The sequence below is a fragment of the Oryzias melastigma genome, linkage group LG14 (assembly GCF_002922805.2).
Source record: "Oryzias melastigma strain HK-1 linkage group LG14, ASM292280v2, whole genome shotgun sequence".
Classification (NCBI taxonomy): domain Eukaryota; kingdom Metazoa; phylum Chordata; class Actinopteri; order Beloniformes; family Adrianichthyidae; genus Oryzias; species Oryzias melastigma.
The window spans coordinates 566509-593443 of NC_050525.1; the positions used below are offsets into that span (position 1 = coordinate 566509).

The window sequence follows — 26935 nt, forward strand, 5'->3', positions numbered from 1 at the left end:
AAGTTAGGAGCAGAGGGAGGAGCATGCGGAGGAGGAGGATGACTGTGTTTTCAGGAGGAAGTATGTCCTTCAGTTAGAGTCCGTTTGCCTTCAGTAGGAGCAGCAAAGATGTGGCTCCTCTCTGTGCTGGTGTGGGTCCCCCTCAGCGGCTGCTGTGCTGCAGGTCAGAACCAGACTTCTCGTCTGATTGATGAAAGCAATCAGAGAATCTTATCCAACAACCCATTGTAGTTTATATTCTGATTGCTTTCAGCAATCAAGTATTCTGTCTTCCAGATGTGGTAAATTTGATTGTTTTGCTGCTTTTCTGTTTCTTATCTTTCAAAACCACATCAGATATTAACATGGAAACACATAGTTGGTAAAAGACCATTGTTGAAGGGATGCTGTTACTTTAGGCAGGATTTACTATTGTGGTTTATTAACTAAATATAATCAGTTAATTATACTTTTATTACATTTGCTGAACATAGGAAATGAATAAGGCCAAACTTTGAATGCATATTTTTTAAAACCTTACAATATGGTAAACATAAACTTCAGCATTTTCTACCCAATCTATGACAAAGTTGTCTCAACAGTGCCTCCATGTGGTCAGGTGGAAGACTCTAGGTCTTATTGTTAGAAACATTTTTGATTGTTTTAGTTTTTGACAGACTTTTGTAAAGAGGACGGACCGCCCACTTCTGCATGTCTAGATATTCCACCATTTTGGGTCACAGTTCAACACACCAAGAGGAATGTTTCCTTTGTGGGGTCATTTTCCTAAATCTGCCAACCACTTTCCTAAATGACAAATTCAACTTTGCAATGCTAGATTTTGACAAAACAATCCGGTCTCACTAAAACTGATGTCCATGTGCATTATAACTCCAGAGGAGTTACCACAAGAGGAGCTGCTAATGGTGACTGCAGACCAGAGAAATGTAGGACAACATGTGGTCAAAGCTCCTTCACAGTAAAAGGTCCACAGATCTGGAACACCATACCTGCCAAATTAAAAGCTCTCCCAGATCCAAAACTATTTACTTGTTAAGTAAAACAATGGCTTAAGTCCAATCAAGCCTGTGAACATTATGTCCTTTGTTTTTGCAGGTGTCTGCAATTAAGAATTAAGGTCATCAAATCTTCAAAGACACACATTTTATTGCACATCTATGCAGACAGTAGTGATTGTTCTGGATTATATGTGTTTTTGTGTTGGTGTTTGTGTCTCTGTTGTTTGTTGTGTTTTGTTTATACTCAGGACCGGGTCTGCAAAGTAGCTGTTAGCTAGACGGCCTGTGGACATGGCATCGGTTACATTTGAAAGCGTAACAATGCTTTTTGGTCCTGTCCCTTTTGAATAAATACATTGAAATTGAAATGAAGCAATATTTTAAACTGTGTCACCGATGACACTTAAACACAAAATCTTTAACCTAGTGTAACTTTTCAACTGTTAACACGATCATTCTAGTAGATTCTGAAGGAGGAAGGCGGCGCGTTCGTCCTTCAGAATCTACTAGAATGATCGTGTTAACAGTTAAAAAAATACAGTAACTCAAAGAGCATTAACACTGGAGCTCTGGGTTTCAAAGGTAAATCTTATATGATCTACAAAAGCTTAAAGTTTCTAAATTCCACCACAGTGAATCTGGGGGGTTATATAAAATGTGGCAGAACTAGCTTCTATATGAGGGTTGTGTCTTCCAGACGTTGAATCTGGGATACTAAACAATTCTTCCAACTTTTCATGGAGACTCCGTAGACTTATTGGGCTATGACCTCTTCACTATGACTTTATTGTTCACCGTGTTCATTTTGTTTAAACAAAAATATCTTTTCATCTTTTCTAAATTTGGCTTCAACTTAATTGGAAGTGCTTTTAACAAAATAAAACAATGTTTAGAGACTTTTGTTTGACCAGCTATAAACTAAAAACACAAATTTAAAGATAAATTCTATAGAATTTTTAACAGTAAATTAAGCTATTTTTGCTTATTGTTTGACATGTTAAAAATCTGAGCAGAAATGACAAAGTGTGAATAACTAACCTATTATGTATTCAATCATAAACATTTTTCATTTAAGCTTCAGAGCCAAAATAAAGGGATAAAAGAGCTGCATGGAGCTCCGGAGCCTCAGGTTGTAGACCTCTGGTTTAGTGCTACTATCTGTCTAGAACTGCAGTCTGCAACCTTTGACAATAAAGGAGCCATTTGGTCTGGTTTCTCACTGACTAAAACCCAGCGAGAGCCACAAAGTCCCACTTCACTATTTAGAATAATACAATTGAATCATGTTTTTGTAGTCATTATTCTATTCAATTCAATTGTAGCTTTTAAACAATTACAAAAACCGAATTAGTATGGTGCTATAATTTCTCATATATAGATTTTTTAACGCAGCACATTCTTTTCAAAATAAAATCCACACGGTGTCTAATACAGTATGATCCTCCTTCTACAGCAGATTTCATTGGATAAAAGCACAAGAAAACCAGTCAAACTGGTATTTTCTACCACTGCGATGCTCTGTCATCATTTTTCTCCTTCAAATATCTTATACAAAAATGACAACATTGGTGGAGAATCCAACTTTTTCTTTTTATTAATCTATAGGTGACACTTTAATGTAAATAACTGAACAGCAGAAGATGAGAATATGTTCTTTAAGCCTATTATGATAATAAACCACTCTGACAGCAGATTAAACCTTTTACCATCATTTTGCTCAGTTATCTGAATTGTCAAAATCTAAACATGAATGATAACTTACAGAAATGATAAAAATGATCCAAAACTTCTTTAATGATTGACATTTTCCAGAGCGTCACCATGGGGGGATAGAGGAGTCGCATGAGTCTCCAGAGCCTCAGGTTGCAGACCATCAGTCTAGAATTAAATATCTTGGAATTTCTATAAAGTCTCAAATTCCTCGTAAGGCCAAAGCCAGTGATTCAGCTTGAGATCTATTGAAAGAAAAAGTCAAATCAGGAGCCATAAGTTTAACTGCAACAGCTGCAAAATGACTTAAAACATCATGCTGTCAGCAATCAGATTCTGTAGAGCAACTTCTATTCTAGTTTTTTGGCAGTGTCTTCAGTGAGAGACTTCTTTAGACCTGGTGCAACACTGTCACACTGTGACACTAACTGCACCTGGAGATCCTTCCTACCCACAGCTGTGATTGCCCACAGCGACTCTGTGAACAGACAAGATGACCTACAACTTAGGATTTCTTCCGAAGTTCCTACTTCACCAATCAGGAGGACTGCTGCTTTTGTCACATGACTCAGAAAAACCCTGGCTGTACCTGAGCTATACCTGTCTCCTTTTCTATATGGCTCTGAATGCATCACCTCAGATCTAAAATGACTTCCCCACTTTCCTGTTTCTGCAAACATCACACAAAGTTTAAAGGTGAGGTGGATCCACTGTTCCGTGACGTGCACTCCTCTCGCCTGGCTGAAGTTTTAAGTTGAACGGTTCTGGCAGCATTTAGGTCTCGGTCCGCAGTCCTGCAGTAAAGAAACTCCAGGACTTTAAAGAAATGGGGTTCTGGAGAACACAGTTCTGGTGTTGATGGCAGACCGGATCATTTTAAACTGAATCAATCTAGAGACGGAAATAATCGGCCTTATTTTTGGAAACCAAAGTTCTTTTTGAGCTAAGACAGAACTCTGAACTTCTGAAACAACAAGATAAACAAAGCAAATCTGTTAAACGCATGACACCATCAGAACCAGGAATTCTGACCCACAGATTTCAAAACAGAGAAACTGAAACTCAAAAAGTCAGGGCAGCAGCTCTGGACCTGGACTCAGAGCATTCCAGGTAAACCAGAACCAAGACTTCTTCTGGGTTCACAGAGAAGATGTTTAAGTCAGAACCCAGATCGTCCAAAGGGTTTAGACAGCCTAACGCTTCCTCATGACAGTGTGCGCTCTGAGTCATCTCCATGCTCTGAATAGTCTGTATGTAAAATGACCAGAACTGTGTTATTTTAAATCTGCGGGCCTGTAGGAGATGTAAACATGTTGCCGTGGTAACCAGTTCCTCCAATGCTCCAACCGAGTCCTCACCAAAGAAGAAGTGAGACAAGGAAGTGGGAGAAGGGACCATCAAACACACACACGTTCATCCCGTGTGTGCGTGTGTGTGTGTTGGGGTGTGCACGTCTGTGTGTGTGCACGTCTGTGTGTTTGCGGTCTCTGGTACAAATGTGTTTCCTGACTTTCTGAGGTTTCATCACACCACTCGCCCCCCCCGAACTGAAACCTCAGAGCTGCTGGACTTTCTCTGAAACAGAAGTGTGAACTCACACATCTGCTGACAGGAAGGACAACCCTCCCCGCTCACTCGCGAGCCCCCCAGCAGAAGAACTGATCTGGCAATGGAGGAAAGTTCTGCTCAGATCAGCAGTGTCTGAACATCACGATGTGGACGAGGAGGAAACCGGGCCGGCTTCTGTCCCACTGCAACCTTCATGATCCAAGAGTCCAGAACAGAGACGGAGAGAGACAACAAGAAAACTGGAATAGATGAAAACAGACACATGAAAGAAGAAACATTATTATGAGATGAGTCAAAAGGGAAAAGAAAAAGGTATCTAAAGGAAGACATAAGGAAACGGGAGAGAGGAGAAGGAAACATGGAGGCTCAATGAAAGGACAGAGAAGGAGGGAAATAAAATATGATCCAAAAGGAGAAACCAAAACAGAAGCAAATGGAGAGAAAAATAGATGGAAAGAGATGGAGAAATTATAAATAAAAAGGGCAAAACATTTGAAAGGAAAAGTGAGCCATTGACCTTCACACACTCACATGAGGATCATCAGAGCAAATCAGTGTTTCTAATGACATCTAAACAGGGCTGGGTATCGATTATAATCTCCAGAAACAATTCTATTCTCATTTTTTCAGATTCTTTCAATAGTTCAATTTAATTCAACTTTGAGTTTACAAATGTATACACATTTGTTTAGAAATACAATAATAATCTATTATATGATTTGAATCTATTTATATTAATCTGATCCAGTTCACATACTGTAAATGTATCAGTGAAATAATGAGATTGTTAATATCATCCAGTGTTACATGGATTCTCTAAAGGAGAAGTTCTAACTAAAATGTTCAGATCATTAACATTGGAAACATTGTTCTGCTTCTCCTGGAGGACGTTTCAGTTTGACCACTAGGTCCCAATTGCGCTATAGCGGTACAGCTTATTCAAGAAGAAGAAAGAATGAGCATAAAACTGTGTTTTAGACCATTTTAAAAAATATGCCCTTAAAAGAGTTTGTAAAATTCATGCCTGTGAGTTTATAAAGATGTTCATTTAGTCAGAAATGAATGTTTAGATCGACCGAGTGTTAGCATTAGCTGTCCTATGGGAAACTCCATTAAACATTAGCATCAATCTACCAAACTTTAGCTTTATGGGCTAATTGGATTTATATTTTTATAATAATTCAAAACACACACAGGAAACACACGTTCACAATGACAAAGAGACACATGTCCGTAAACATGCTCACATACAACATTACACAAACCTCTGCAAGGACACATAATCACCATAACACAAACACACACTCACAGAGGCCCACTGATACACATAGGACACACACCTACTTCTACAAATACACACATGAGAACACTCAGGTTATTTCACAATAGTACACACAGACCTGATCACACACCCATAATAACAAACAGAAACACACACATGCACAAATCCATGCCGACACAGCTAAACATACACACTTTGTGCTGGAAGTTTCACTTCCTCTGTAGTTACGATTGTGAAACTGGAGACATCGTCCTTTAACTGTCACACAATGTTTCACAAGTAAATCTGACCTGACTGTGAGCTAATCTGTGGGGTGACTGATAAGGGACTGGGATTGATCAGGGATTGGGCTGGGATTGGGCTGGGATTAATCAGGGATTGAACAGGAAAAGGTCAGGTCTTGAGAAGTAACAGATCAGAAAGAGAGCAGGGATTGGTCAGGGATGCATTTGTGTGTTTACATGTTCTGTTGATGGTGGTTCATTAAAAAACATTTTTACCATCAATAACAAAAATATCTGAGATCATACTGGTGGCCAAATTTTTGTCAAAATCTCATTTTGGTTGAGGGATAGAAATAATAAATAAGTGGGGATACCAGGTCGGGTTCTCATGTAAAATGGTTCTTGGTCTTGACTCTGACTGATAGCATCAGCGTTACCTGGATTCTGGAGAAGGAAAGTTATAATTCACCATGTGCAGAACTGTCTCCCTATAGGTGCAATCACACCGAACGAGATTCGTGTGGCAAAGGCGTCCAGTTTCAATGTTGAGTCAATGCAACAGACACGACACCAGGCGATCTGAAGTCCCGCTGCGGGATTTGAGCGACAAAAGCAGAGTGAAGCTCGATTTGAGCGACGGGGTGCGAATCGGACGGTGCAGCCCACATTGAAATATCTGAAGTTTGACAAGTTGCCGCATTGCATCTGCCAATCAGGAACTCAGCTTTGGGCACGTGACGTTTTCAGTGACTTGATCAGCGAGCAGAATAATAATCCAAAGCAAGTGTTTTTGTCAAACTTCAAACTCAACCACAGAGACACAGAAACACAGTGGAAGCGGCTGTCATACAGACACAGCCCCCTGTAGCGGGAAAATCTTTTAATAATAATCACATAAACCCAAACATGGAGACATGATTACTGATGTTTTTGTAGAACTCTTAACAACAAATAAACCTGATTCCTCAACATCATCTGTGTCTTCATACATTCTAATTGAGATATCCGCAGACACCATTCCTTATAGTCATCATCCTAAAAGGATTAGCTGGTAGCTCCTCTCACTCGCGGCTTTGGCGTCAAGCTCAGGAACACATTTTTTAACTTGTCACCAGACTAAAGAGGGGAGGGGCACATGAATTAGTCAACCAAATCACGTTTGGTGTGAATGCACCCTTAGGCAGGATCAGTACTTTTAAGAGTATCGTTGCTTGGAGGTCTCACCAGAACTGACAGAGAAAGCTGTCTTTGTGATTTGTTGTGATAGCCGGCCCTGCCGACTGTCCCAGCCCATCATGTCTGTGTCAGCAGGACATTCTGATGTTAACAGCTGCACAGATCTTTACTGAGGCAGGTGCACTGCTGGGTTCAGTCCTGTCAGCTCTTGTAATGCTCAGGTGTGAGCTGAGCACCTCTGTATGTGGTCATGATGTTGGACATTCTTCAATTTCAATTCTAATACTTGGATTAAACTGTGTTTTCTTTTTCAGAAACTCCTGGTCCTCCACGACTTTGTCTAAACTCAACCATCATTCCAAACCAGTCTGATATCACCATGATGGCTGGCTCCGCTTTCAGTCTCAGCTGTCATGGCAACAGGTCTGTCCGCTGGTCCAGTACTGCATTAGGGATAAACTGGAGCTCACAGACACAAAGAGTCAAAAGCGCAAATCCCAGACACACAGGGACATACACCTGTGGGTACACAAACCAGAGCCTGGAGCACCTGAACACCTCCTTCCACCTGTACATCAAAGGTAAACAAACAGAAGCCACGCCTCCAGTCATGGTCTCAGCAGAACATATTTTAAATGAGCAGGCTTTCATAAATCAATCTTTGTGTTTGATGCCTTAACCTTCTTTACTAGAGCACAGGTGAAGGAACCTGGTTTCCAAAACCTTTGGAAAGCTGTGCTTCCAAGGCCATCATAGTTCTTGGAATTAAATGGTAACCAAACAGGGAAGTTGGAGGCTGACTCCGCTCACAGCCGAAATGGGATAATCCAGTCAGAAGGGTGGGGCTTGGGGGCAGGCCTGTTATCATTACTGGAGCTGCAGATCATTTAAATCAGGGGTCTCAAACTCGCGGCCTGTAGGCCGCAGATAGCCCGCGTGCCGCGAGTTTGAGACCCCTGATAATTTGCGGCCCGCGTCTTCATATGAAAGATTACTGTTCGTGCGGCCCGCAAGGTTGATATGAATGACAGTTGCTGTGTGCAGAGCTGAACGAACCAATCACGGTGAGGTATATGACTCTGGAGGCGGGCTGTCCAGTGCCTCGCTTACTCATTCATTCATTCCTCCAATCAGCTGGGCGGAGGAGGAGCCATGAAGCACCAAACCCGATTCACGTGACAGATTCGTGTGCCCCGCGCAGTGAATTTGCTGCTCGCGTCTTGTCAAAATAAAGGTGTTTCTGAGCTACCATCTCTGTCTGTGGATGTCTCTCTTAGAATGAATACACATATAATGTCGAGGAAAACGTTTTTTGATGTGCTGGTTGTTCCTATTGAATCAGAGCTCCTCAAGCTCCGAGCCTCAAACCTGTAGCCCGCCCCGCGCCGTGATCCGCTGCTCCCGCCTGTCAAACGTGATTCTGAGCTTGGCTCGCACCTGCGTGGGCGTGTCTATGAATTTTAAGGTTCACACACCGGCTGTGTCGGCGCGCATTCCAGTCCATGTAAACGCGAGTAGAAGTACGATATTCAGCTACGCGCGTTTGAATAGAACCCCCGTGGAAAGCAGCCTCCGAATGCTCACTGATGCAGCCAGCGCGCGCGAGCACCCTCCACCTCCAATGAATGGAAGACAGATCAGATTTATTTATTGTGAGGAGTTCTACAAAAATCTACAATAAATAAAATCCTTCAAAGATTTTCTGGGTACCGGGGCTTCTCTCTCACTCTGAAGGAGGATCTGTTAATACAGACATTTGAAACTGAATAAAAATAATGAGTTTTCTCTAGTCAGTCAGTCAATATGTGGTTTCTTCAGTAATATGTATCTGTTGTATGGTCATTATTATTATTTTAATGTATTACTGATTTATGGAAGTTTTTTAGTTCAATCAGACTCAGAATTTTTTTTAACCTCTGAATTTTTATTCTGAGTTTTTTTAACCTCTGAATTTTTATCCTTATTTTTTTTAACCTCTGAATTTTTTTAACCTCTGATTTTTTCTGAATTTTTTTAACCTCTGAATTTTTTTAACCTCTGATTTTTTTCTGAATTTTTTTAACCTCTGAATTTTTATTCTAAATTTTTATTCTGCATTTTTATTCTAAATTTTTATTCTGCATTTTTATTCTGAATTTTCTTAACCTCAGATTGTTTTTCTGAATTTTTTAAACCTCTGAATTTTTATTCTGAATTTTTTTCCAACCCTTGCTTTCTAAACAGCAAAATTTTATGCTGCCAAAAAGATTTTCTATCTTAAAAAAAATCTGTGTTTTTAATTTCGAGACTTAAAATTTCGATGGGTCAGAAATTCAACATAAAAAAAAATTCAGAGTCCGATGGAACTAAAAAACTTCCATACTGATTTGCCTGCTTTTTAATTCATTATTTAATATATTTATTTATTATATTCATTATTTTGTGTTAAAAACAAAGATATCTGAGAACACTGGAATGTTTCATTAGTGTTTTTCTTGTGAAAATCCTGATGCGGCCCGGCCTTACACAGGCTCTGCCTTCAGTGACCCCAGCCTGAATTGAGTTTGAGACCCCTGATTTAAATGGTTTGACCAATCACGAACTTCAAATGGAATGCCTCAATTCAACCTGTAGGGGGCAGCACACAGTTGATTTTTGAATGTGTTTTCAAGAATAAAAAAGTTTATTTCAATTTGTCAAAAATTTTGCAATGACGAACAGACAACACTTTTAAAACCCAATTTATAGAATTCAAAAATAAGTTGATTTATTGTTTGGTTGCTCTTTAACAAACAGTTTTCCTTGATGTCTGTCCTTTAGACCCGAGCGATCCTTCAACGGTGTTCGTCACACGTCGTCGCAGTACCTTTACTTTAACGGAAGGTGAGGACTTCCTGCTCATATGCCTGCTGACAGACCCGTCCGTCACAAACCTCACCCTCCAACGGAAAGATGGAAGACCCCTGCCCCCAGGAATGAACGTCACCTTAAACCCCCAAAGAGGAGCTTGGATCCAAGACGTGCAAGTGTCCTTCAGAGGACAATATGTCTGCTCAGGCTGGCGTGATGGAAAACAGTTCAGATCCAGCCCTCTTGAACTGGTGATCCGCCGTAAGTTCCATAAACCTCTACAGACAGCAGTTTATTAATGTGTCTTCACACCCAACTACACACCTGTACATACACCTGCCCACTCTGGTATCTGCAGCACTGCGTCACCCACCGACCCTGTCTATCAGCCAGACTAATTTTGTCCGTCTGGAAGGAGAGCTGTTTGAGGTCACCTGCCAGGCCAGTAATCAAGACCACTTTTTCAATGTCACCTGGACACACCGGGGTGTGAAGGTGAGAGGTCAGAGGTCGACTCTTTGACTTTGTGACAAAGTCCTCTCTCTGATTTTCTACCAAAATTTATTTCAGAAACTGAACACTTCTGTGAGCCGGCAACTCGTCAACAAGCAGTTGATCATCAGGAGCACTCTGACAGTCTCTGCTGTCAGTCAGAAATACGGCGGGGAGTTCCTCTGCATTGCTCACAATGAAGGGGGGGTTACAGTGGAAACTGTGCAGCTTCGAGTTTTGGGTACGCAACTCCAAACGGCACATAAACATTAAAAAATATACAGTGAAGCTAAAACAAATTCTGGCTAGAGACACAATAACATTCAGTGATAACTTCTGTCCCCTTTTCATAGATCGGCCCTACCTGCAGCTCTACTTGTATCTACAGACCCCAACTGACACCAATGCCTTTCAAGTCAAGGAGGACCAGTATGCTAACGTTAGCAGCATGGTGGTGAAAGCACAGGCCTGGCCTGCAGTCAACCCTAGCAACAGTTCACCAGCCATCACGGAGAAACTGATTGCCAACATTAGCAATGAAAGGAATGAGAGTCTCATTAGCAACAGGTGTAGAGTGGACGTCCACGAAGGCGGAGACGTCAGGCTCACCATTGTGATGGAGGCCTATCCTCCAGTCAAGCATCAGAAATGGATGACGCCAGCGTACATGAGCAACACAGACAACACAGTGTTTGAGGAGAGCTACACCGCCGGGGAAGACAGGTCAGCCTGCTAACTGATAGATGCTACCTTTAATAGTAATTAGGGTCTCCTTTGACCCTGGTTTTAGGAATGATTCCCATGCAGTTCTGGACTGTATAGTCTTGATTCCACTGAGCGGTCTGGTCCAGTTTATGGTAGACCAGGTGTTTCAGGTGAGCGTTTACACTCACCGTCCGCCAATCAACAGGTTTCAACAGTAGCTCCGCCCAGTCCATTCTATTTTTCTACAACCAATGGGGGTCCAAAAATGGTGTGATCCAGTACAGCGTAACCCTTTTGCTATCTTATGGGGTCCAGATGACCCAAGCCTTACATCGACTTGTTATCAATCCCAGGACAAATGTGGATGAAGGTGGACAGATACTGCCACAAATACCAGTGAAGACAAAAAGTTCAGGATGTGAGGCCCAGATGACCCCACTCCCAACGCCAACATGCCTAGGATAGTACAAGGGTTAATGAATCCAACTCATAACGGGAGCACAAAAAAATGTTGAACTGTCCCGCACTGCACCACTCAGTGAAAACAAGACATTAGGGTCTGGAAAGCCTTTACTGCTGGAATATTCACAAAATGACATTGATGTTTTTCCATTAATTTTCCAATTAATAATTGTTTTAAATTAAAATCTAAATTAATGTTTTATATTTTGTTATCTTCATGCCATCTTTAATCCACTGAATTGAGCTGCATACATTTACAAAAGCCAAAAAGATCTCAAATCTGTGGCTAAGCCTGCTAGGAGGTTTCCTGCAGAGTGAGACAATTATAATGGGAAAGACAAATACTCAGTTTAATCTGTTTTCTTTGGAGTAAAAATTTAGAGTAAGGATGTCACCTTTATCCCATTTGTCTCTCATTTTTGGAATTACATTAAAATAATTTAAAAAAAAAGCTAAAATTAAATGTTAATGTTTTTTACCAATTAAATGTGAGTGTAATTGCACACCTATGTGTTTAATAACTAAGATGTTTCTCCTCCCTGTCTCTGGTTTCTCTTTCAAACTAAATTTTATAGAGACAAAGTACTGCTTACAAAAATTAAAGGAGCACTTTAAAGAAACACATTAGATACATCAGATCTCAATATGAAGTTGGATATCTATCCAAATAACGACAGGGCAGTGTCTTAGGAACAAAAGGATGTCAAGTCTTTTAATGGAAATAAAAGTTTTCAGTCTACAGAGGCTCAATTGTGTAGACACCATAAAATCAGAGTAAAAACTCTGCCAAATCACTGATGTGAAACAGTGGGTGCTGTTACGCTGGGAACTACTACAGGGACTAAACGTTGGCCTTTTGTGGTCAAAGGAGTTTTTCCAGGTGGCATCTTCCCCGATGACCTCTGTTATGTTGATATTTGTGCTCTTGCAGGTCAGAAGCAACCCTGTTGCTGCGGCGGGTTCGTCAGGAGGATCAGGGTCGATACTCGTTTCATTTTTCCAACCCTTTTTTCAACGGCTCTCAGGATGTGACCCTGCTGATTTACAGTGAGCGCCTTTGTCCTTATCCCCACACTGCTGGTCACGGCATCACCCGCGCTCAGGTCTTCCTAAAGTGTTTTTCCTACAGGCTTTCCCACGGTTGCCATAACCCAACAGAACCACAGTTTGAGCTGCTCAAGTTCTGGGTATCCTCGACCCACGGTTCTCTGGTTCGTCTGTCTGGGCATCCAGGACTCGTAAGTATCAGAGGGGCAGCACCTGAGTTGTGATGAATGAGGTGGAGAGCTGTGTCCAGTGTTTGAAGCCTTCCTTAAGCAATCATCCTTTTCATTGATAAAAAGGGGAAACCCAGTGGACATAATCTGTCTGTTACAGGTGTATGAACGACTCCTCCAGTCAGGGAATTCCAGGTATATTGACCTCACAAGAGGAGGAGGAGGAGGAGGTGAGGACACTCCTCCCAATGCCAACAGAAGACCATGTCCTCACAGTGGAGTGTGCAGCCTTCAACCTGCGGGGCAGATCCAGCGGAGTCTTTCATCACTGTGAGTGATTTCATCTATAATCAAAGATGGAAGGGGATGAGGGCTTCAGGTTTCCAGTCTGTCAATCATTTTTGATGATTTAAAGTTTTGATTTGACTAAATCCTGCTGCTTCCAGGTCCTGTCAGATTTCACAGCATCTACACACCAGTTCTGATCGGAGCTATAAGTGCTGCTACCATTCTTCTCCTGCTCCTGTTGGTCGTCCTTCACAGGTGGAGAAAGGTCGGTTATGCATAGTGCTGCTCTTTTTCTCAACTTTTACATTCTAGAGCAAAAAGCAGACCAATTTGCTCAGAGGGGGTTTCAGATGTTTTTAAAGTTGTGGGATTGTTGCAGACGAATGTTTTTAGGGCCCACTGGTAATAAATCTTCAAAGATTGTTGGGAAAGTTGCAGCAGAGAATCAACAGAGTGCAGCTCTTTCTGAATGAGAAGGCAAACTGGCTTCAGTCTTCATGGACTCTGCCTTGTTTTGGATAATATGGAGAATAAAACCAAACATTACTGAGGTAAAGTGACATAAATTGTTATCTTATGGGGTCCAGATGACTCAAGCCTTACACTCATATGTTATCCATTCCATGATAAATGTGGATGAAGGTGGACAGGATTTCATGTCTGACATGGACTCCAATGAAAATCAAAAATCACTGAAAAGAAAACCTCCGGGCGCTGTTTTGTTTTGTTTCCCAACGTCAACATACCAAGGATAGCACAAGAGTTACATTGTAATATGAATACATTTCTGAACATTCAAACAGACATGTGGGTCTTTGTCAGAGGTTGGCCTTCAGGAGATGATGACCTCATCAGTTTAGATAGATAGATAGATAGATAGATACTTTATTAATCCCAAGGGAAATTATGGCAGTCTGTAGCTCCAGGTCATTCACACAAATTAGAAATAAATAAATAAATAAATAAAATCAAGTAATAAATATCATTAAGAGCAATAAAAGACAATAAAAACAGCAGTACAATCAGGGTCCCCTTCTCACCCTCCCCCTCTCAGCAGTGTTATACAGTCTGATTGCAGTGGGTACAAATGACCTCCGGTATCTCTCTGTGGAGCTCGGCAGTGAGCCAAGGCGATTGCTGAAAGAGCTCCTCTGAGCAGAGAACACCGGATGCAGGGGGTGACTGGTGTTCTCCAGGATTTTCTTTAGCTCCACCAGCATCCTCCGCTCCACCACAGACTCAACCGACTCCAGACTCTGACCCACCACCTTACCTGCCTTCCTGGTAAGGCGGTTTAGTCTTTTCATGTCCTTTCCACTAGCACTGCCCCCCCAGCACACCACTGCATATAAAAGAGCACTGGAAACAACAGCCTGCCAGAAAATAAAAAGCAACTTGGGACAGACATTAAAAGAAGCAAGTCTCCTTAAAAAGTACATCCTGCTCTGGGTTTTTTTGTAGATGGCGTCAACATTTGGTGACCAGCTCAGTTTATTGTCCAGGTGAACTCCCAGGTATTTATAGGTGGTGACCACCTCCACCTCTTCTCCATCGATGGTGATGGGCTGTAGAGCAGCAGGTGTCCGGCGGAAGTCCAGCACCATTTCATTGGTTTTTGAAATGTTCAGGTGTAGTTTATTCCGCCGACTCCATTTTAAAGACCCACTCTGATTTTTCTGGTGTTTTTAACATGTTCTTGGAGCATTTCTCTGAAGATGGAGAACAAATACAAAAGGATTCAAGATTGAAATTGCATTTCTGAGTATTTTTTATTCAAACTCTATTGGATCAGGAGCAGATAGAAAAAAAAACTCTCGATTGTGACCCTAAAACTGAAAGAGCCACAAGCTCCCTGCTCATCTCAACTCTGAGGCATCCTCTTTATTTTATTATTTTTAAATAACTTTATTGTCATTTTACATTATACAATGTAAATGAGTGCAGTCCCCTTTCAGCGCATTTGTAAATGAATAAATAAAATAAAATAAAATACAGACAAATAGATTCATGGACGTCTTTGTTTTCCTGGTCTGAGCTGGAATCTGGATCTGAACTGTACGGCTGGATAACTCTGATATTGGTCACCATTTTTCCCTCCCAAAGTCTGGGTAGCTAAAAGCTACACGGGGCTCTTATTCTCTTTGTTCAGCTTTGACCTCTTGGTCTTCGTTCTGTCCTGATCCACTTCATCTGCTTTCCAACCACATTTCCCTTCACACCATCACCCGTACTTTATTACTGACTTTTTCCATCCACACCATAATATAACAACTTGCACCCAATCCAAATCTATGAACTTTGTTTTTTTTTTTAAATCTGGTCTGTTAAACATACAGGACATCCACCTTTCTTCTTTTTCCATCATGTTCACCAACTGTAGCCCCAACATTCAAAGCTCCTTCTCTAGTCCTTCCTCCTCTCCTTCTTCTACCAACAGTACTCCAATTTCCAGCTCCGCACTGTGGGTCAAAAGCCCCTATTGTGATCATTCTTAACCCGGGTCAAGACCAATTCAGTGTGAAGGTTCAGTTCATGATTCGCCTCATTGGTTTAACTTTAGATTGGATGCCCAGAACCTTCTGCATGTACCTGGACTTAGTACCAGAAGAACAATAGCAATGGATCGCGTGTCCTCGTGTTTGCTCTGGCTCAGCTGGATCAAAGCAGCTTTTCAATCACTTTCACACCAAAAGATTAGACATTGACCTGTAATTATTAAACATGGAAGCATCCATGCTGCTTTTATTTAGAAGGAATTTGAGAACTTAAAAATGATTTTGAATTATTTTGTGGGAAAAGCTGTTAAGAATTTTTAAAATAAAAGGATATATAAAGTTATACATAGGTAAAGTTTTTCATAAAGACTATGAATTCAGCACTCGTGTGCCTCATCTCATCCTTCACTGCATCTCTGTAGTTGAAGTCTGGAGGATAAAGAGAGTAGAATCAGTTTTCTCATTTTGGAGTCACAAGTAGAAAACTTACACACATTTTTGGTTCTTTTGTCAGAAACCCAAATATGAGATACGCTGGAAGATCATCGAGAGCACTGATGGAAACAACTACGTCTTTGTTGACCCCAGCCAGCTGCCATACAACCAGGAATGGGAGTTTCCTCGAGACAAACTGCGACTTGGTAGGAATCTTTAGACGCTAAGACAAAGTAGGGCAGGTGTAGGAACAGACCTGAAGTATTTGGAGCCACGTGACTGGTTACCATGGTAACCTCCTGTTCCTTTCACTTCTGGCATGCTTCTCTGCTTGTCCCTCAGGTGCAGTCTTAGGCTCAGGGGCCTTTGGGAAGGTCGTCGAGGCAACTGCATACGGTCTTGGAACCGACAACAAGGCCACCAGGGTGGCTGTCAAAATGCTCAAACGTTAGTTCTCCTACCAATGTCCAGTTCTTCAGTGCACAGTTGATGGAGTGGTCTTATGCACTGCATGTTCTTCAACAGCCAGTGCTCATTCAGAAGAACGTGACGCTCTCATGTCTGAGCTGAAGATCCTCAGTCACCTTGGTTACCACAACAACATCGTCAACCTGCTGGGGGCGTGCACTCAAGGAGGTGACGTAGAGCTCCTCAGTATGAACCTGAAACTCAGACCCACCGCAGGCACTGGATCATGTCACCACCTGGAACTAGACAAAAAATAGTTTACAGATGGACCAGAATTATGGAGAGATGGAGAGAGAAAAAAATATTTTTTAGGGCAAAAAAGGTTTGCAAACGCAAAACAATTTGATCTAAAAAAATGTTTTTCTGATCTTTGCTTGCAATATGGTGGCACAAAAACCACTTCATACAGAATTAGAAACCAACACCAATGTGACCACATTATACCAATCAGACCCATCATAGTTCAGTCCATGGTGTCTGATTGGTATAATCCAGGAGTGTCAAACTCCAGGCCTCGAGGGTCGACCTCCTGCTGGTTTTACAGAGATCCTGTTGCTGCTGATTACCTGGATCAGGTGTGTTTAGCAAATCTGGAGCTTCAATAGCAGGTTGGTTGGAGAACATGTAGGACACCAGTCCTCGAGGGCTGGTGTTTGATACTTCTGGATAATCAGACGCAGAGTGTACTGCACTGGATCTGATTGGCAGAATCCGAACCAGCGTAGAACAACTAAGTCAAGCTGAAGCTTTCTGATGTTCTGGTAAAGCAAGAACCATGCTAAATCAATCAACAAGAAAAAGACAACTATCCCAAGATCAAGTAATGACTCTAAATGGTCTCTTCTGAGTAAATATTAGTGTGTTTTTCTCTCTTTGAGTGGCCATGGAACTGACTCGCAAACTGCCTAGGGTGGATCCCACCTTTCACTGAAGGCTCCAAAATCTCTATGACCATTAACAGCAATATGTGGGTTAGAATATAGATAGATGGCAATACCTAAACAAACCAGTCCGAGCTAGACCCAGACCAGTTTTAATCGCCCTGCACCATCCAGAACCAGTGGGAACCAGTAAGAAAGAACAAGGGATGGAAACAAAAACGCTGGCACATCTGTAACAAGATAGACACAAGTCCACAACTGCAATAATACACATTCATGAACGAAAAGGAGAGAAGACAGAAAAGGTTTAGAATGAAGAAAGTGAGATTCCCCATCCTTAAACAAACCCCAGCAGTCATACAAATATTACAACGTCCTTTAATTTGGATTTTAGTGAGGAGTGAGGAAACTCCAGCAGAAACAGGTTCAGTGAGGGGCATCCGCTCTGTGAGATTTCTGGTTTCTCATCTACTTAATTTCAAACATCATCAGGGCCCATGTGGATGATCACAGAGTACTGTATCCATGGCGACCTGCTCAACTTCCTGCGGGTTCACGCCCAGGACTTGATGGCATTGACCATGCTGACAGCAGAAGACGGAGAGGGGGCAGCGTGCTACAAGAACATGGCGGTGCAAAAGGCCCGGCTGCGCAGGTCTGAGGGTTTCCGCTTTCCTTTGGTTTGAAAAGTTTGATCATTCCAGGAACTTTTTAGAAATGCTAAAGAAAACTTAGATGCACGATAGAAAAAACATCCCTGAGGGGAACACATCTGCCCCATGTGTTTGGACAGCTCTCATGGACCAATCACCTGCTGATGTCTCCTCTGGTGTGTTTCAGTGACAGCGGGATTTCCTGCTGCTCCGAGTATCAGGAGATGCAGCCAATTCTGAGTCCAGGAAAAACTCAGATGGGTAAGATTGGTGACTCACGTGAACTCGCTTTAACCCTCATGCTGTCTTGTGGGGTCCAGATGACCCCACCCTTATACTGATGAGTGATCCCACAAAGGCAGACAGGATTTTATGTCTGCCGCGGACACCAGTGAAGATAAAAAATCATTGGAAAAAAAAAGTGCAGTGCACTGTCTTGTGGGGTCCAGATGACCCCATTTTTAATGTAAAAATGCCTAGGACAGCACAAGGGTTAATGCTTTTTAGTCACCTGAACTCACTTTAACAAATTCGGACTCACCTGCACCTCCTGTTCTGTCCGTCTGCCAGGTCATACACCAGGTGTATCTCTCTGTGACCTCATGATGTTTTCATACCAGGTGGCTCAGGGTCTGGACTTCCTGTCTACCAGAAATGTAAACACATAAACACACAAAAATGCTCACTATCGGTGCCGCCGGTTCACCTGCTCCTTGGTCTTCAGTGTATCCACAGAGACGTGGCGGCGAGGAACGTCCTGCTGACTGATCAGCACATTGCAAAGATCTGTGACTTTGGTTTGGCTCGGGACATCCGGAACGACGACAGCTACATTGTTCAGGGAAATGTAAGTTCTTTACCAACAATGGGGTCGGGTGACCAGAATTCTTTATGTTTGTCAAAGAAGTCAGACAATGTCAGAAGTCAATTGAGTCGAAACCTATTTTTTAGGACATAATTGATTCCCCTTAAACTATTACTGTTTTTTGCAATTCATGCTTTTATATCCACCTTCATTTTTAAGAACAAAATTCCCCTCATTAACTCACCAGTGGACACAAGCTCTGGGGAATGACCAAAAGAATGAGGTTTTCCAAATACAAGCGGCTGAAATGAGTGGAAGGGCATTCCAGAGTGCTGACTTTACCAAAAGCGAATCGCGTGATGAACTTGCTGTTGCACTTAAGTGTGTATAAACCAGATGCTCCTGGGGCCCCTTTGAAGAAGCAGGTTTAACAAATTCAGAGTTCAAACCTGAACTCAGATTGACTGGCTTAGAGTTTGCAAACTCAGTCATCGGTTTCAGAACAGCTGAACAAAGTTTGTTCAATCAAGCCCTGAGCAATGGAGTAAAGACATCATGATTCAATTGGCAAATAGTGATGAACTCTGAGCTCAGCTTCCCCCGCTTCATGAAGCGGGTTTGCTTTAACCCACTTTCCCGGGTTTAAGTTACCTCCATTTCTGAAAGCAGAAACTCAGAGTTTTCCTTAACTCTGAGTTCACAAACTCAGAGTTTCAACAAAACCGGCTTCTTATAACGGGTCTCTGATGCATGTGGGAGGAGCTCCTGTCAAAAGTTTTCAGCCTCAAAGGTGTGTTTGATTGGTTGATGTGACTCATATTTTTCACCAAAGTTCAGATATTTGATAGGATGATAGGATGAGCACGCTGCGCGTTACGGTTTACCCTCATAATGGAGGGCTCTGTATCCCTCCGCTTGGATGGATGACCCTTAAAAAGACTATTTTGGAGACCGCTTCCACTATAAATGCCTCTACAAATGGAGGGGTAGAGAGAAGAGACGAATTTGGATTGTACCTAACTCTTTCTTATCACAATAGAATTGTAAAAGAAAAAGCCCAGAGGAAGATTCTCCAGATTTGCACACCAAACCTCTTCCAACTGTAGGTGGTGGATGTGCTAGTAAACAGCAAAAGAAGAAGAAGCCCCTTTCTGTCAGGGTTTGTAGACAGATCCCAACGCAGAGCCAGACTGGGTGTTAATTCAGAGAAGATTTATTTGATTGAAACAGCGACAAACTAAGGAGCAGGTAGGCGGTGGAGGCAGGAGGCTTTGACCAAAGACAGCTGCAACAGGAACTAGGAGGCCACATGGAAGTGGAATAACCTTGCAGGGAGGAAGAGCCAGGAGGAGGCTTTTAAAGCTGATTTAATTGGAAGCAGGTGTGCAGCGTCACCAGTTAGAGAGGGCCACGCCTCCTGCCCCACGCCACCCTGTGCACAAAGGAGACAAAACATAAGTACAAAAACACAAAACCAAATAAAGAAAACCCCAAACCATAACAGTGCCCCCCCCTCAAGGCACGCCACCCGGCGGGCAACCAGACCCAGCCGAACGGCTGGCATAAAAGTCAGTTATAAGAGCAGGGTCCAAAATGAAGGAGCGGGGCACCCAAGAACGTTCTTCAGGACCACAACCCTCCCAGTCCACTAAAAACTGTAGGCCACGACCCCGCCGCCGGACATCCAAAAGGCGACGGACAGCAAAAGCCGGACCGCCGTCCACGACCAGGGCGGGAGGAGGGGGCTCGGCCGGAGGGCTAAGAGAGCTGGAGGAGACAGGCTTCAGGAGAGACACATGGAAGGACGGGTGAATGTTCATGGAGGGAGGCAATTTCAGGCGGACAACAGAGGGATTGATGACACGGTCTATGACAAACGGGCCGATGAAGCGAGGTGAGAGCTTCCGAGACTCACACCGCAGCGGGATGTCCCGGGTCGACAGCCAGACCTTCTGTCCCCGTTGGTAGTCCGGAGCAGGAACCCTATGGCGGTCAGCCAGTGCGCGGTTCCTCGACGCAGTACGGGAGAGGGCTGCCCGGACCTCGTGCCAAACCCGACGGGCCCTCCGGAGGTGGTCCTGGATTGAGGGGACAGCCACTGCACTCTCTTGAGAGGGAAACAGGGGGGGCTGATAGCCAACGGAGGCCATGAAGGGTGACACACCTGTCGCAGAGGAGACCAAGGTGTTGTGGGAATACTCAACCCAGGGCAGGTGAGTGGACCAGGACGCAGGATGATTGGCCGTTACGCAGCGCAGAACTGCCTCCAGGTCCTGGTTCGCACGCTCAGTCTGTCCATTGGTCTGGGGGTGGTACCCCGAGGAGCGGCTCGCCGTGGCCCCGATTGCTCGGCAGAAAGCGTCCCACACCCTGGAAGTGAACTGGGGTCCACGGTCCGACACAATGTCCTGGGGGAGTCCGTGTAACCTGAACACGTGCTGGACAAGGAGGTTGGCGGTCTCAAAGGCAGATGGAAGCTTGGAGAGAGGCACAAAATGGACAGACTTGGAGAAACGATCTGCGATGGTTAGAATGGTGGTGTTACCGTCTGAGGGAGGAAGGCCTGTAACAAAATCCACCGAAATGTGGGACCATGGTCGATGAGGTACAGGGAGTGGTCGCAGAAGTCCCGCTGGAGCACGGTGGGACGCTTTTCCTCGAGCACACACCGAGCAGGCCTTGACAAACTCCCGCGCATCGGAGGCCATGGAGGGCCACCAGAAGCGCTGCTGCAGTAGGTTCAAGGTGCGGTGTACACCAGGATGGCAGGCCACCTGGGAGCAGTGACCCCACTGCAACACAGACGAGCGAGCAGGTGGAGGAACAAACAGAAGACCAGGGGGACATTCAGGAGGAGAAGGGCAGTTCTCCTGGGCTCTCTGGACGTCACGCTCCACTTCCCAGACAGCAACACCGACCACACAGTCACGGGGCAGGATAGTGTCCTGAGGTGCTGGGTTAGAAGCTGGGTTCTCAAACTGTCTGGATAGAGCGTCAGGTTTAATGTTGCGGGACCCGGGACGGTAGGTGAGGGTGAAGTTGAAGCGCCCTAGGAAGAGGGACCAACGAGCCTGACGTGGGTTCAGTCTGCGGGCAGAACGGAGGTAAGAGAGGTTTTTGTGGTCTGTCCATACCAGGAATGGCTGAGATGCTCCCTCCAACCAGTGACGCCATTCGGTCAAAGCCAGCACCACTGCCAACAGCTCCCGGTTTCCCACGTCATAGTTCCTTTCTGCTGATGAGAGCTGCCGAGAGAAGAAGGCGCAGGGGTGCATCTTCTGATCCGAGGATGACCGCTGGGAAAGCACCGCCCCGATTCCAGACTCCGATGCATCCACTTCCACCACGAACTGAGCTGTTGGATCTGGATGGGATAGTATAGGAGCGGAGCAAAACAGATGCTTAAGCCTCTGAAAAGCTGAATCAGCTTCTGAGGGCCAGGAGAACTGTTCCTTTACAGAGGTGAGCCTGGTGAGGGGGGAGGCCACTGAACTGTAATTCCGGATAAACCGGCGATAAAAGTTTGCAAACCCCAGAAACCGCTGGAGCTGTTTCCTGTTGGTGGGAGTAGGCCAGTCTGCCACTGCTTTGATCTTAGCAGGGTCTGGCCTGAGTTGCCCCTTCTCGATCACAAAACCCAGAAAACTTATTGTGGACACATGAAAATCACATTTCTCACCCTTAACAAAAAGTCTATTGGCTAACAACCGCTGGAGGACATGTCTGACATGTTGAACGTGCTCTTCAAGAGTCCATAAAATATCAAAATATCATCTAAATAAACAAACACAAATCTATTCAACATGTCACGAAGCACATCATTAATGAAACATTGAAAAACAGCAGGTGTATTAGTCAATCCGAAGGGCACAACAGTGTACTCAAAATGTCCGAGTGGGGTGTTGAATGCTGTCTTCCACTCATCTCCTTCTTTAATCCTCACCAAGTGATAGGCACTTCGGAGGTCCAGTTTAGTGAAAACTGTGGCAGTCTGGAGAGAGCTGAAGGCAGAGTCCATGAGTGGAAGAGGGTACTTGTTCTTGACAGTAATGTCATTGAGACCCCTGTAATCGATGCAGGGGCGGAGGGTCTTATCTTTCTTTTCAACAAAAAAGAATCCGGCCCCTACAGGAGAGGAAGAGGGGCGAATGAGTCCAGCTGCCAGACTCTCTGTGATGTAAGTCTCCATGGCTTCTCTCTCCGGTTTGGAGAGGTTATACAACTTACTAGAAGGTAGTGGAGCACCAGGTATCAGCTCAATTTCACAGTCATAAGGTCTATGGGGGGGGCAGAGACGTAGCACGGTCCTTAGAAAAAACGTCTTTGAGTTCATGATACTCTGGTGGAACTAAGGAAAGGTCTACAGGGTTAGCGGGCTCGTGTAAACGAGCAACAGGCGGCACAGCAGCATGCAGACAGTGTGAGTGACAAAAAAGGCTCCAGTTTATAATGGATTGAGAAGACCAGTCTATGTGTGGGTTGTGTAATGTAAGCCAGGGTAGACCTAACACGAGCTGGGAGGACGGAGAGGGAACCACATTAAAAATAATTAACTCTCTGTGATTGCCAGAAACCAGCAGAGATAAGGGGAGAGTACGGTGAGTTACACAGGCCAACAGTCTACCGTCCAAAGCATACACTTTTTTAGAGCTTGGGAGCGGTTCTGTAGGGATCTTGGACTGAGAAACAAACTGAGAGTCAATGAAGTTGTCATCTGCACCCGAGTCCATTAAAGCATGGATCTCTACAGTGGTTGAGTCAAAAGAAACAGTACCTTCAAGAAGGAGGCGTCTGGAGAAGGGATCAACAGGAGTACGGCTCACCAGCACCCCTCCTGAGCCTGATGAGCCCGGTCTTTTGGCCATGTAGGACAGCTGCGCCGGAGGTGGCCGGTCAGGCCGCAGTAGATGCAGAGCCCCTGGTGGAAGCGGCGCTGACGTTCCTCTGCAGAGAGCCGAATCCTGCCGAGCTGCATGGGCTCCTCACTGCTGACCAGCTGGATAGGTGCTGAAGTGGGCGTGGCCTCCCGCTGAGCCGCAGCCGGAGGAATCACGGGCAGGTGACGAGGCTCGAGCGGAGAGGAGCTGCTAGAGTACGAAGATCTTCCGGCTCTTTCCCTGCGTCTCTCCCGAAGTCGGTTGTCCAGTCTGATGGAGAGGGAAATCAGCTCCTCCAGACTTAATGTTTCGTCGCGAGCCGCCAGTTCATCTTTGATGTCCTCACTGAGGCCGCGGTAATAAATCCCAGTCAGCGCCTTCTCATCCCACCCACACTCTGCAGCCAGAATCCGGAAGTCGATGGAGTAAGCCGAGACTGGATCAGAACCTTGGCGTAAGGCGAGCAGGCGGTTACTTGTCTCTTTCCCCTGCAGGGGATGATCAAAAACGCGCAGCATTTCTGCGGTGAATAACGCCAGGGACTCACAGAGCGGGGAGGCTCCGCCAGACAGCGCAACAGCCCAGGCGGACGCTTTCCCCGAAAGCAAACTCATGACGAAAGCTATTTTAGCTTTGTCGGATGAATACGTGAAGGGCTGCTGTTCAAACACGAGCCTGCACTGGTGGAGAAACTGTTTGCAGAGTCCTGGTTCTCCTGAGTACCTGTGTGGAGTGGGGATGAAGGGCTCGCGGGGCTGCGAGGCAGGAGCCAGAGGGGGAGCTGGACTTGGAGCTGGGTTGAGTTCCACGGAAGGAGTGTGACCTGAAGGCGTTAGGGAGTTGAGTTGGGAGAAAACCACGTCAAGACGACCGCCGAGCCGGTTCACTCCGGTGGAGAGATGTTGGAGAGAAGACATGATCTCCTGAAGAGCTCGGTCATGCTGTCCCATAAGAGCTCCTTGAGAAGTGATGGCTTGCTTCACCTTGTCTAGCTCTGCGGGATCCATTGTGGCCAGGTTATTCTGTCAGGGTTTGTAGACAGATCCCAACGCAGAGCCAGACTGGGTGTTAATTCAGAGAAGATTTATTTGATGGAAACAGCGACAAACTAAGGAGATGGAGGCAGGAGGCTTTGATCAAAGACAGCTGCAACAGGAACTAGGAGGCCACATGGAAGTGGAATAACCTGGCAGGGAGGAAGAGCCAGGAGGAGGCTTTTAAAGCTGATTTAATTGGAAGCAGGTGTGCAGCGTCACCAGTTAGAGAGGGCCACGCCTCCTGCCCCACGCCACCCTGTGCACAAAGGAGACAAAACATAAGTACAAAAACACAAAACCAAATAAAGAAAACCCCAAACCATAACACTCCCTGTAGCTCCCTGTTTATCCAATGCTGGTCCGGTGTGTACATCACGGGCAGAATGGTTGTTCATAAAATTGTGCATGGGAGGTGTAACACATGTCCGGTGTGAACACAGCATTAGAGTCGTTGTCAGCCAGGTGGTTCTTCAGATTTTGTTTGTGTTCCCGTTTGGCGATCTTGATCTCTTTCCTCAGAGAATCCCAAACTTCCTGTTAGTCTGTAAAGTGATGTCCAACGACTGTCACCTGACACAGTTTCTGAATCTGGATTTTTTTGAAAGGCCCGGCTCCCGGTGAAGTGGATGGCCCCTGAGAGCATCTTCCAGTGCGTCTACACTCTGCAGAGTGACGTCTGGTCCTATGGTGTCCTGCTATGGGAGATTTTCTCTCTGGGTAAACATGGAAACAGCATTAGCTTGTCCCATTTGACACCATTGAGATCACTTTCATTCTCTCTGCTCACCTGTCCAGGTAAGAGTCCATATCCCAACGTTGCAGTGGATGCCAACTTCTACAGGATGATCAAAGATGGACACCACATGGAGGCTCCAGACTTTGCACCAGCTGAAATGTGGGTCTGCACCCTTCTGAAAATGCTGTTTAAGTTACTCTTTGATGAGACTTATCTGTCCCTGAAGGTATCACCTAATGACGCTATGCTGGAGTCTGGAACCCACCCACAGACCCACCTTCAAGCAGGTCGGTGAGCACATCAACAGGCTCCTCCTCAGCACTTGTGGCTCATCGGGCTGCCACAGCCCAGAGGTGAGGACTCATCTGAATCTGCTTTGACCCGTGCATGCCCCGACACTGACCCTCCTCTTCCTCTCAGCCAACATACAGGAACATAGACGACCGGAGAGAGGAAGAGGAGGTCCCAGAGCAAACACTGAAACCAAGAGCAGCAGAAGAGTCAGGTAAGGATTCTGAAAAGAGCTGGAATAGCCTTCAAACTTTCAGCAACTTTACTCCATGATCTGCAACTATCAGGTCACCATGACAACCGAGAAACTGGAGCTGAGAAGATGGAGATAATCTACAAACAGACCTGAATGTCTCATCTAAAGAAAGGGATCAGTTGACCCTGAAGCAGAACTGTATTCACACAATAAGAATCAAACACCAAAGCTCCGCCCATCTATCAGCAATGGGACCAATGGATCCAGAGAAAGTATTTCCACTAGACTTCTGTGACGTCTTCAAGCAAATTTCAGTTCTTTGAGTCAAGGCAACAGAGAGTGATTTACTTTGTTTAGTTTAATGATTGTACTTGCTTTATTTTTTAACCTTTTTTATGTCTGAACATTTTTGAATTTGTTACAATTGTGTTTAATGTTTAGCTAAACTGTTATATTTCTGAATTGTTGTTTTGTCTGGAGCATTTATTGTTTAGCATAGACGTATAAGCAGAAATATCCAGACCCCTCTCTACAGATTCACACAAACAAACACACAAAAACAGATGAACAATTTTGTTTTTAATACGGAGCTTCATGTGACTGCTTTAAGACCGTAAAATCCTATGTAAAGCCAGAAATCACAAGGGAAGTCAATGGGTGAAAGATGATCAACAGACAAAAGTGTCATACTGCCTTATATCATTTCTTTTTTCTTTTTTTCTCCTTCAGGTGTCATTTTGTATCTTTGAAAGTTGTTGTTATTGCTAAAATGATCAAGTATTCTGGGCCCTGATCCAATTCATTTGATTTTGAGTTTTTGCCGATACCGAGTTCTGATCCGATACTTTTGTTACACGAAAATAAAATGAACAAATGTAATAAACACATCAAAATTGTCTAGATTTTTCTTTTGTTAACCTTCTTTTATCATTTAACACTTACACAGAGCACTACTAGGAAGTTAACAATGAAGTAAAATTAGTGCAACTATTAACTAGAACAAAAAAAGTGACAGCTGTGTGATTGTTTAGTACGGATTCACACTATAGTGAATCTCCTGGGGCCCGTTTCAAGAAGCAGGTTTTGTTGGAACTCTGAGTTCGTGAACT

The 26935-nt window shown here is 44.3% G+C and overlaps 1 protein-coding gene across 1 annotated transcript; it reads left to right on the top strand.

The window, feature by feature from the left end:
* On the top strand, positions 1–26722 carry LOC112142693 (macrophage colony-stimulating factor 1 receptor 2). Its single transcript, XM_024266221.2, has 22 exons — positions 1–163; positions 7274–7540; positions 9759–10049; positions 10147–10283; positions 10359–10521; positions 10634–11003; positions 12379–12494; positions 12577–12685; positions 12825–12994; positions 13111–13217; positions 15962–16088; positions 16225–16329; positions 16408–16518; positions 17724–17886; positions 18072–18154; positions 18455–18540; positions 18609–18731; positions 25209–25320; positions 25399–25498; positions 25566–25692; positions 25760–25844; positions 25918–26722. Exons 1-22 carry the CDS (start codon positions 109–111, stop codon positions 25977–25979), a joined length of 3069 nt encoding a protein of 1022 aa, XP_024121989.1. The 5' UTR covers positions 1–108; the 3' UTR covers positions 25980–26722.
* Positions 26723–26935: the final 213 nt, after the last annotated feature.

Bases quoted from the DNA above. Each gene is read 5' to 3' on its own strand.
- LOC112142693 (XM_024266221.2), top strand. From the start codon at position 109: ATGTGGCTCCTCTCTGTGCTGGTGTGGGTCCCCCTCAGCGGCTGCTGT. The intron at 13,218-15,961 runs GTCGGTTATGCA...TTCTTTTGTCAG, and splicing joins TCCTTCACAGGTGGAGAAAG to AAACCCAAATATGAGATACG. The intron at 18,541-18,608 runs GTAAACACATAA...CTTGGTCTTCAG, and splicing joins ACTTCCTGTCTACCAGAAAT to TGTATCCACAGAGACGTGGC.